General features: G+C 53.6%; 1 protein-coding gene across 1 annotated transcript in view; it reads right to left on the bottom strand.

Moving 5' to 3' along the window:
- Window positions 1–11,674, bottom strand: part of CACNA1C (calcium channel, voltage-dependent, L type, alpha 1C subunit) — a 396,219-nt gene that overhangs the window by 10,679 nt on the left and 373,866 nt on the right. Inside the window, exons 35-44 of the mRNA XM_010845218.1 lie at window positions 11,459–11,587; window positions 10,018–10,083; window positions 9,401–9,492; window positions 5,420–5,585; window positions 4,807–4,934; window positions 4,069–4,165; window positions 3,640–3,742; window positions 1,807–1,908; window positions 505–632; window positions 26–160 (exon numbers count right to left, since the gene is read on the bottom strand). Of these exons, the coding sequence (XP_010843520.1) occupies window positions 26–160; window positions 505–632; window positions 1,807–1,908; window positions 3,640–3,742; window positions 4,069–4,165; window positions 4,807–4,934; window positions 5,420–5,585; window positions 9,401–9,492; window positions 10,018–10,083; window positions 11,459–11,587 (1,146 nt within the window). The remainder of the gene's footprint in view (window positions 1–25; window positions 161–504; window positions 633–1,806; window positions 1,909–3,639; window positions 3,743–4,068; window positions 4,166–4,806; window positions 4,935–5,419; window positions 5,586–9,400; window positions 9,493–10,017; window positions 10,084–11,458; window positions 11,588–11,674) is intronic.

Raw genomic sequence — 11,674 nt, 5'->3', positions numbered from 1 at the left:
GACTGCGGCCGGGGTGCCCACCTACCCTGAAGATGTCATCTTCTGAGGCTGCAGACACAGCCTCCTTCATGGCCTTGTCCAGCTCCTCCTCGGCGGTCAGGTCCCCAGAGATGGCCCGGCGGATCTCGGGCCCCAGGTCGTGCAGGGTGCGCAGGCCAGCCTGGGCCGAGGGGACAGGGTGTGAGGGCCCAGGCGCCCACCTGACCCGCCACCCACCTTCCCCTCTGCTTCTCCCCAAGGAGGCCAGCTCTGGGGGTCCACAGGGAGTGCAGGCATGCTGGGAGGCAGTCTCAGAGGCATCAGCAGACCCCCAGCCCTTCCCCCCACTCCCTGAGCTCAGAGGGGCTGAGAGTCCAGAACTACAGAGGGCAGTGAGTGCAGGAGGCAGGGCGGGAGGGGAGGGTCCCCCTGCAGGCTCGGAATTTCCGGAAGGGACCCGTGGGAGCGTGGAACCTGGAAGAGGTGGGAGGAGGTGCCAGGTCCCCAGGGGCAAGGGCCCCTCACCTGCAGGGACAGGGCGTTCCTCTGGGAGGGCTTGCCCACCAGGCCTTGCTCTTTGCGCTTCTTGAACTTCCGGAAATACTCCTGGATCAGGAAAGTAGCGTAAAACTTGCCCACCGTGACCTCGTCATCTGAGAGCAAAGGCAGGAGAGGGTTGGAGGTAAATGGGGGCTTGGACCCTGGCCGAGCGTCCTCAGCTTCTTAGGTTTTCTGTTTAACTTTTTTAAACTGATAAGATAGATACACTTGACCTTAGTCAAAAGGTTGAGAAGTGATCAATTCAATTTGAGAAGATACTCTCCATGCACATGGTTGAAAAAGACAAAAATATACAAAAAGCCCTGTGTACAGAGAAGGGTATCCCTTCCACTCCCGTTTCCTTTCAGATAACCTTTCTCATTCATTTCCTGAGTATTTTCCCAGAGATTCTTTATGCAAATACTTTCTGCAAGTAAGCAAATATATTCCTGCATGCATGGTGTTGCTTCAGTCGTGTCTAATTCTTTGTGGTCCCATGGACTGTAGCCCACCAGGCTCCTCTGTCCATGGGACTCTCCAGGCAAGAATACTGGAGTGGATAACCATTCCCTTCTCCAGGGGACCTTCCCAACCCAGGGATCATACCTGAGTCTCCTGCAGCTCCTACATTGCAAGGAGATTCTTTACTGCCGAGCCACCAGGGAAGCCCCAAATATATTATTATCCTCTCCTTTCTCACAGAAAAATTAGCATACCATCAAAATGATTTCCCACCTTGCTTTTTAAACCTAACTGAGCTTGTTAACTGACTCTTCTGTGGTCCTGAAGCTCCAGGTGCCCACAGCTTTGGGCACAATTGCCCCTAAGCATTTATTCATTGAAAAACTTTGATTATATTGAGTTGGCCAGAAAGTTTGCTTGGGCTTTTCTGAAAGAGCATCTTACAGAAAAATATGAACTTTTTGGCCAATCCAAGAGTTATATTTTAGTAATTGTATATGCAAGACAGATAGACAGTGTTGTCAAGGAGGAATAAAAAGGGGGTCCTGGGGGCTCATAAACCCCCTCAGGAGGAACAAAAGAGGGAGCCCCGGGGGCCTTTCCCCCAGGCCCCTGTCATTCCCACAGCTCCCAGCCGATAGGTTATGGGAAAGCCTCTACCTTGCAATGTCCTTGACGTTCTCCCAAACCTGCAGGCATCCAGGGGCCTGCCTGGCCTCCCCGGTGACCTCGGACTAAGACCAGGCTCCAGTCGGAACAAGCAGGTCTCCCGCAGGCGGAATGTGGGACCTGCACGTGCCCAGGGGCAGCGGAGGGGGTACTCACCTCCTGCGGGCGGCACCACTTGGTCCAGCAGCTTCATGCTGGTCCGTTTCCAGATCTTCTTGATGATGGCCCGCAGCTCCTCATTGGCCTGTTCCAGGTTCCCTGTGGGGGGACGCGGGCTGACTGGTAGCTGTCCCCAGGGCCTCTGGTGGGCTGGGCTGGTCCCCGTGCGGGAGCCCACATGGCTGCCTGAGGGCTCTGCCCAGTGGCCCTGAACGTGGGTTCTGTCCCTTCCTCTGCAGGTTCCTGTGGCCCACCTCCGTGCCCTCTTGGCCAGCTCTCCCCTGCCCCCCACCTGCCACTCAGCGGCCAGGGTGACCCTGCCCCCAACTCGTGGCTTCTCCTCATGGGGGCTGCCAGGGCCAGACTGAGCCCAATGGCCACCTGCCAGGAGGGCTGCTGGGAGGAAGAGTGGTCTCCCTGCAGACCCGCGGAAGTGTCCATACCTGGGGGCCTCTGAGTCAAAGGCCTCTGTTGGGTCTCCTCCTGGGGAGGCAGCAAAACCTCGTGTGGGGCAGAAACCGGGAGATGGGGTCCTGAGATCGGGGGCCCCTAGGGGTCTACTCTCTCCACTGGCTGAACAGACTTAACTTTCAGTCCTGGGCTCAGAGAGCTGAGACCCACAGCTGTGAGAGGGCACTGGGAGGCTGGCTGGGTCTAGCACACCCCTGGCTCCCTCCCACCACCACCAGTGCACATGCCCTGTGTGGCCCCAGGACTGTGAACAGGGGGTCTCACCCTGCGATCAGGTGATGTGATACGTACACGGGCCCTGAGGACAGGGGGCTGTGCAGGGGGGCCTGGGCTCACCCCAGGAGCCCTTCACAAGGGGGGCGCTCTCGGGCGCAAACTCCCAGCTATAAAATAAACACATCCTGGGGATGTCAAGCACAGCATGAGGACTGCGGCAATATTGTGTTGTGTATCTGCAAGTTGCTTTGAGTGGATCTTAAAAGTCCTTGTCACAAGAAAAAAGCTGTAAACTTGTGGGGTGACAAGTGTTGTCTAGATGTGTGGTGGTTGTTTTGCGATATAAACAAATAACAGGATCGTTATCTTGTTCACCTGAAACTAACGTAATGTTATATGTCACTTAGGCCTCGACAAAAAACAGCTGGCATAGGATGCAGACTCGGCGTTCAGGGCAGGTGCTGGGACTCCGTCTTAAGCACGCCCCAGCTCCAAGAGTTGCTGCAGGAGGCTGGGAGCAGCTGCAGCTCCCTGGGTGCACCTCTGCCCTCCCAGAGCAGTTCTGACACCAATCGCCCACGAAGACGGTGGGTCAGCACAGCCCAGCTGCTCCTGGCCATGGGCTGCTGCAGTACAAACCAGAAGACAGTCCCTGCCTCCAAGTGGCATGGCCTGAACAAGCGCAGGGGGCTCTGACCCCACCTGCCGGCTGGCTGTGCACCTGTATGTGGGTGGGCCTGTGCTGGCCTGGACCATGGTCACATCCACTGTGACCCCTTCCTGATGACACAAGGGTTTACTTTGCAAAGAAAGCTGGACATCTGAGATCCAGCTGCAGCCGGTAAAGACCCACGGTGCAAGGGCTCGGCCCGCTTCAAGAAGTGCTCACCTCCTGGCATCTGATCTTCACCCGAGGGGTCACTGGGAGAATCTCTAAAAGTTACAAGTCAGGAGGCCACTCAAGGAACAAAGGCTGCCTGAGCAGTCCTGGTCCTGCTGATGTCCCCGGGGCAGGGCGGTGGGGGAGGATCACGCTGGGCTGCAGCTCTGACACCCCAAGGGCGGGTGGCCCTGGGGCCCCGTAGGCGCAGAGCTCGGCTCTGGCTAGTCCACTAGGGCTCCCGGACACCCCCATGACCTTACCTTCCGTCTTGATCCTCAGAGCCGTACGGACCAGGGCAAACAGCGTGGCATTGAACATGACAGTCCCGTCGCTGTTCAGGGGCATGTTCATGGAGACCAGGCGCTGGGGAGGGGGCGCAGCAGTCAGCACAGCTGCTGGTTCTCGAAGGACCCGCCTGTGGAACCCCTGAGGCACCTCCAAGGCAGGAGGATGTGGGAGTAGGGTGGGGGGAGCCTCAAAACATGTGTGCACGTCACTCCGTGGTTCCTTCACTGTCTGAGGATGTATATGCCGCAGGAAGGAGCCCCGGTGCCTGTTTGGGCTCAGTCCTTTCCTTAGGCTCATGAAGACTACCCTCATCCCCGCAGAGGCGCACTGGCCTGCCCGGGGTACCCGGAGGTGTCTCGCCCCCCACGCTGTGTCTCCCATGAGCCCAGTCCATCTCTTACTTTGCAAGCCACGCGGTGAGGGCACAGCTTCCCAAAACCCAGGGGGGGCTGAATCCGTCGGAGCAGGGTCACCACATCCAGGTGTTTGATGCGTCCCCTGGAAGAGGCAGGAGAGGAGGGAAGGTCAGGGGGAAGGTCTAGGCCAGCAGCCCAGGACTCCTGTGCCCAAGGGTGGGGTCTCTCGTGGGAGGAACTCTCCACAGCTGGACCCTAGCGATCAAACTGGTGCCGAGCTGTAGAACTGGGTGGTAAAACTCAAAAACCAATCTACATGTTTAGATTTCTAAGGAGCAATTTTCCATCAGTGCTATATTTCAGTAGGCAATGAACAGTGGAAGGGATTTTAGCAGGCAATGAAATTCTCAGTAATTTACTGCTGTTCCATCAATTAACCATCTGACCATCTCATACTTTCCTGAGAGTCAACCAAACATGATGCCTGGACTGATGGACCTGTGGCAGGGATACAGCCAGGCCCTGCCCGGCCCAGACGTCCTGACTCAAGTACATACTGGTTGCTCCAACACCATGACCACCTGCCTGTTCAATGGAAAATAACAGACATGCTCTTGACTCAGTCTAAGGCCTCCTATTGCTGGCCCTTGACCCTGGCGTCCTGTGAAGGTCAGGATTTGCAGTGGGTCTGCCCAGTGCTAACCCGTCTCGACCCTCTTTCCTACATGTGGTCACTCAACCCCCTCTCAGGTTGGGGGCTGGGGTTTCCCTCTGGGCACTCACTTGGCTTCAGGGTCATACTCTGCCCAAATTCTCTTAAATTCGTCCAGGTGGTGGGGACCCAGGATGGACCAGTCCCTCGTCAGGTAGTCAAAGTTGTCCATGATGACGGCTACGAAGAGGTTGATGATCTGCAGAGGATGGGCACGGAGAGCTGCCTCAGTGGCCCTTCCTGCACGCGTGGCTGTCAGGGCCACGTGCTCGGAGGCCGGCACTCCTGAAGGCCAGCCATGTGGCACCATGGGAACGCTGGCCCCCAGGACTTGGCTCTCTTGACTGAGGGCCTGACCAGGTCCCCTCAGTTATGCGGCATGAACCCCACTGTGGGCTGGCAGTTTCCCTCACACTCAGCTGCCAAGGCGGGGCTGCCAAGGACAGGGGAGACTGTTCACCACCCTTCCTTCGCTCCTCTTCAAAGTTCCAGAGATGCTGAAGCAGTATCCTGCCCTTGGGGATGAAGGTAGGAGCCAAGAACAGACGAGAAGGGGGTGGCTGAGCTCACCCGGCCCAGCTCCTGCCCCTCCCAGCTTGTTGGACCGTTCCAGGGACGCAGGCTTTCTAGCCCGGCCTGGACTGCACGCCCAGCATGCAAGGCTGCCGGCCCCATCCGGCTTACCAGGAAGGCGCAGAGCATGTAGAAGCTGATGAAGTAGAAGACGGCGAAGCTGCTGCCACAGGGCGTCTCCCCCTCTGTGCTGTTTCCCGGCTCTGACTCGGGGGCGCACTTCTTGCCAGGCATGCAGGCCAGCATGATGTCCTGCCAGGCCTCCCCAGTGGCGCACCTGTGAGAGACCACGCCCAGAGCGGCTCACACAGCCGTCCTCCTGGGGGAACCACTGAATTGGGTCTGGGCCTCCTCAGGCCCCCAGCGCTGGCATATCCACAGAATATACACATACAACACTGTCTCCATGCCTGAAAGTTTTATGGCAAAGGTAACAGATTGCATCTTTTCTGCAAAGTCCCTCTTTCTGCAATCCCTGTTAAGTGTTGAGATTTAGCCATTTGGATACATTTTAGTTCTGGTTCATTCTGTAGCGGGTGCTCTATATTCCATTACAGCCCACCGCCTGATAAGGCTTTTCCTTTCTACGCTGTCACCAGGGAGCCTGCAGCCACTGCGCAGGGCCTTCGGGGAAGCCGGTTTCCAGGTGGACTGGCCAGTGGACAGCAGGTGGGTCCTCCCTGTGCTTGACCCTGCTTGTTCTCCAAGTGTCCATCCGATTCAGGCTCTGGCATCAGGCAGGAGAGACACCACTGCTCTACAAATGTGCCAGCTCTTTCCTCAGCTCCACTGGGGCATGACTGACAAACGAGACTGTGAGCTGGAGTGTAGACCACAACAATCTGATGTGTGTGCCCGTCGGAAAGGGCTCCTCCCACCTGATAACACACCCATCCCCTCACAGGTTTATCCTCTATTTTTGGTGAGAACATTTAAGTTCTACTGTCTTAGCAAGTTTCAGTGATACGATCCGTGTCATCAACTGCAGTTACCATTTTACAGGTTAGACCTCAGACCTCACTCATCTGACGGCTGAGAGTTTGAGCCCTTTTACTAGCCCCTCCCCCATCCGTCCACTCCCCCCGCCCCCCCGCCACTCCATTCTTCTTCTATTTTGTTTCTGAGTTTAGACATGTCAACTCTTGGTATTAGTGAATTTTAAAAAATATCGTTCATGTGATGGGTGTGAAATAATAATGTACTGCTGTTTTAATTTGGTTTTAAAATGATGAGAAACTTTATTTCATCTGCTGAACGGCAGGTGTTTGCCGTCTGCCTCCTGGGCTGTCTTCCTGTTCATTTGCGGCATCTTCATACGTTCTTTATATGAATCCTCTGTCAGTTACACACCTCGCAACTAATGTCTTCCATTCTGTGGCTCGTTCCCAGCTCCATTGATGATGTATTATAAAGAATAGAAGTTTTAAATTTCAGTGTGGTCAAATTGTAATTTTTCCATAGTTTTGTGCTTTTTTGCATCATGTCTGAAAAATCCTGCTGTATTTTTGAATACATCATGTTTGAAAAATTCTGGTCGTAAAAATATCCTTCTGTATGTCCTAAAAGGTCCAAAATTTTGCTTTTCATAATAATTTCATAATAACTCTTACTATGAAATTTGGGGGTTCCATAGGAGATAGAAATATGTTTTATCTTCTTCTGTTCAGGTAACCAAATTAAAAATAATTTTTTACTTATTATTGGTTGCGCTGGGAGAAAGTGAAAAAGCAAGGGAATTCCAGAAAATATCTACTTCTGCTTCACTGACTATGCTAAAGCCTTTGACTGTGTGGATCACAACAAACTGGAAAATTCTTAAACAGATGGGAATACCAGACCACCTTACCTGCCTCCTGAGAAACCTTATGCAGGGCAAGAAGCAAGAGTTGGAACCAGACATGGAACAATGGACTGGTTCCAAATTGGGAAAGGAGTATGTCAAGTATGTATATTGTCATCCTGCTTATTTAACTTATATGCAGAGTACATCATGTGAAATGCCAGGCTGGATGAATCACAAGCTGGAATCAAGATTTCCGGGAGAAACATCAACAACCTCAGATATGCAGGTGGTATCACTCTAACGACAGAAAGCCAAGAGGAACTAAAGAGCCTCTTAATGAAGGTAAAAGAGGAGCAAGAAAAAGCTGGTTTAAAACTCAACATTGAAAAAACTAAGATCATGGCATCTGGTCCCATCACTTCATGACAAATAGAAGGGGAAAATTGGAAGCAGTGACAAGATTTTATTTTCTTCAGCTCCAAAATCACTGCAGATGGTGACTGCAGCCATGAAATTAAAAGATGCTTGCTCCTTGAAGAATAGCTATGACAAACCTAGACAGCATATTAAAAAGCAGAGACATTACTTTGTCAACAAAAGTCCATACAGTCAAAGCTGCTACGGTTTTTCCAGTGGTCATGTATGGATGTGAGAGTTGGACCATAAAGAAGGCTTAGTGCCGAATAAGTGATGCTTTTGAACTTTGGTGTTGGAGAAGACTCTTGAGAGTCCCTTGGATAGCAAGGAGATCAAACCAGTCAATCCTAAAGGAAATCAGTCCTGAATATTCATTGGAAAGACTGCTGCGGAAGCTGAAACTGCAATACTTTGGCCACCTGATGTGAAGAACTGACTCACTGGAAAAGACCCTGATGCTGGGAAAGATTGAAGGCAGGAGGAGAAGGGGAGAGCAGAGGATGAGATGGTTGGATGCCGTCACCAACTCAAGGGATAGGAGTTTTAGCAAGCTCTGGGAGATGGTGAAGGGCAGGGAAGCCTGGCATGCTGCAGTCCATAGGGTCGCAAAGAATCCAACATGACTGAGCGACTGAACGACAACAATGATTTTGACCAATACCTCCCGTAAGTGGAATCGTACAGGAAACCTGGCCTTTTATGACTTGTTTCACTGAACATCATGGCCTCAAGGTTTGTCTGTGTCAAAGTAGGAGTCAGAACTTCCTTCCTTTCTAAGGCTGAATCACGTTCCACTGTGCTGTAACCACACTGTGTTCATCCATTCTTCTCTTGAAGGACCTACAGTTGCTGACATGCTGTAGCTGTTGTGAATGCTGCTGCCATGAAGATAAGGGTGCAGGTATGTCTTTGATACCATTTTTGATTCTTTTACGTATTAGTATACATTCACACGTGGAATTGCTGGGTCATACGGAATTTTACATCTATTTTCGATATTTTGAGGAACCATCATACTGTTCCTCCACAGTAGCTGTTGTCATTTTACATTCTCACTAGTATTACACAGATGTTCCAGTATCTCCACCCCCTCAGCAGGACTCGTGTTCTCACAGTAGCCATCCCCATGGGGTGGGGTGGTATCTCACTGTGGTTTTAATTTGCATATCTCTGATGATTCGTGATGCTGAACATTTTTCATGTGCTCATTGGTCATTCACGTATTTTCTTTGGAGCAATACTCAACTTCTCTGCTCATTTTTAAGTTGGATTGTTTCTCGTTGTCTTCGGCAATCCATTTCTTTGGCATTTAATTTTGTTTCTTCTCAAATTCTTACCCTTTGGTTTACTTTTCTCGTCTTACTGCATGGGATAAAACTTGTAGTATTATGTTGAGACAGTGATGGTGTATGAGCTCATCTATTATATCTATGGATTAGCTACTGCCTGATATGGATGGAATGTTTGTGTCCCCACAGAATTCACATGTTGTAGCCCCAAACATCAATGTGACAGTGCTGGCAGGCACTTAGGTTTAGAACAGGTCGTGGGGCTGGGGGTGTGTGATGAGAGCAGCATCTTTATAAGAATAGGAAAGAGACGTGCTCTCCTCTCTCTCCACGGAGTGGGGACACAGGGATCCGGACACCGTCTGCAGCCCAGGAAGAGGCTCCCACCAGGACGAGAATCATTGGTAACCTTGATCTTGAACTTCCAGCCTCCAGAAATGTGAGGAAAAAACACCTGCTGTTTGCGCCTCTCCATCCATCCGTGGCATTTGTTATGGCAGGCTGTCCAGACCAGAACATTATCTGTACATGAAAGAGGTTGTCTTCCTTTTTTAAATATTTATTTATTTGGCTGCATCGGGCCTTGGCTGTCAGAAAACCCACCTGAAGAGGAGCAGCACAGCCTGGGGGAAGGTCTGGAAGTTGTTGTTCCTGTTGATCTCTGTCGTGTCATTCAGGGCAATTTTGCCAAACACCTGGCAGGGGAGAGGATGGGCTCAGCGAACTGTGGACACAGGGGTCCTGGTTTCCACCCAGCACCCAATGGTCTTTTTAGGGGTCACAGCTGACCCTGGACAGACTGGCTCATAAGCTGAACAAAGTTCAGAGGGCCTTGTTGGGGCAGGTACCTGCTGCCTTGTCCAGCCCCACCCCCAGCCCTTGGGAGGGGCCCTGGGAGAGCTGGTGGAGGCAGAGACTGCAACTCTGTCTTACAGGGGCAAGGCTCACTGGCCTTCCTCTCTTTTGGCTGCAGATTCTTGACATTTTCTCTTTAAAAGAAAACTTCATTGAGGAATAATTAACAAATCATTGTGTAACTTGGGGAGTTTTTCTCTATAGAAGCGGAATCTGGGCGGGGGGCCATGGGGAGAGAGGGTCTCTGAGCTGTGCACCCATGGGACAGCATGGGGGTGGGGGGAGGAATTCCACTCTGGTGATCTTTCTGACCCCAGAAGTGGGGAGTCAGGGGAAGTGGGCTGGGGGCCAGGAGTCCGTCCTACCTGCATCCCGATCACGGCGTAGATGAAAAACAGCATCACGATCAGGAGGGCCACATAGGGTAGGGCCTGCGGGACATGCATGCGTGAGGCTGGTGGCGGGACCCCTCCCTGCGGCAGCATCTCTGGAGCCACCAGCTGCTGCCAGGCTCAGGGGGCACTTCCAGGAGTCAGACAGACGTTCTGGGCACTGAGGGAAGCCTGAGCCTGGTGTTGACCCTTCCCCTTCCCTTGGTTTCAGGCACCTGAGATCTCTGGTGGGGGACCCAGAAAACTGGGTGCTGAGCTCGAGACAGCATGATGCCCCCTTGGCAGAAACAATCTAGAGTGAGCACAACACTCTCCTGCTGCCCGCCTGTCCTCATGCAGCCGGAGGGCCAGGGGGTGCCCACCAGTCGCCCCACAGCTGTAAGCTGTTCCCCAGATGGAGCAAAGGCAGGACCAAGGGGCCCTCAACAAGAGCGAGATCCTGGCCCAAGCCTGCTTCCATCAGCGCAGCTGTAGGTGCTGGGCGGGCTTAACTTCCCTGAGCCTCAGTGTCCTTACCTGAGAAAGGGGAGGAAGAGTGGTGACCTCAGGGATTTGGGGGTCTGGCTGACTTAAAGCCCACAAAATGCTCAGGCAGCACTGGCCTGTGGCTGGTCCCTGCATTTTACTTGCTCAGTGTCCCTGCCTCCTCCTGGGGAGGCCTTAGGCTCGTAGGGCATGGACGAAGCCCGCACACCTCCAGGTGGTGCCTCAGGCCCATGGGGTGTCCGTCCCCCTTCAGGCTTGCTCCTCGGCTCCCTTCCCAGCCCAGGAACTGTCAGCGGTGGGTGAGTTTGTGAGGCCTGTAGTCAACCGTGGCTATGGGACTCTGGGGTATGCCCAGGCCTGATCCCCACTGAGACCACTCAGACCCCAGGAGCAGATGGCTGGGAGGGGGTGGGGAGGCACCTGTCCTGGTGGGTGGAGTGGAGTGCCCCGACAGCCCAGCCTTTTCCTCTGGCTGCAACTTCAGTCCTACACGTTCAGGTCAGGACCCACCCTGAGCCTGTCCCTGGGCCCCTCCATACTGGGGATCTCTGTCTCAAGAAGCCCACAGTCTGGCGTTTCAGGTACAGGGGTCCCTATGCCAGTGTCTTCAGGAAGTTCGGGGATCTAACAGCTGTGCTTCTTCCAACCTCAGACGTGTACGAGACCCATTAGAGAGGGCAGGGCCAGGGCCAGCTATCCCACTTTTAGGAGGAAGTGACTCTTGGGAGCAGAGATCAACCCTGCAGTTGGCAGCGCTGAGCCCCCTTGGGGACACCAGGTCCTGGGGTGTCTGGCGAAGTCTATAAGCAGGTGTGAAGAGCAGACCCTGCTGGACCGCCTCTGGGAGGGGGTGACTGCCCAATGCTGATGACGCCTAAGCTGGGAGCACCGTCCGGGGGGAGCTGCGGGGGTTGGCAGGGCTGGCTACCTGGAAGGACTTGATGAAGGTCCACAGCAGTGTCCGGATGCCCTCCCCGCGGCTCAGCAGCTTGACCAGACGCATGACCCGGAAGAGGCGGAAGAAGGTGATGGAGATGCGAGAGTTCTCTTCCGCGTTCTGGGGCCGTTAACACAGCAGTTACCAGGCGGGTGGGCGGGCGAGGCTGCTCGGCACGGCCCGGGGGGGGGGTAGAGGCGAGCGGGG

Source organism: Bison bison, unplaced genomic scaffold (assembly GCF_000754665.1).
Source record: "Bison bison bison isolate TAMUID 2011002044 unplaced genomic scaffold, Bison_UMD1.0 scf7180017864213, whole genome shotgun sequence".
Lineage (NCBI taxonomy): Eukaryota > Metazoa > Chordata > Mammalia > Artiodactyla > Bovidae > Bison > Bison bison.
The sequence above is the reverse complement of the archived record's forward strand: the minus strand, read 5'-3'. Positions and strand labels throughout refer to the sequence as shown.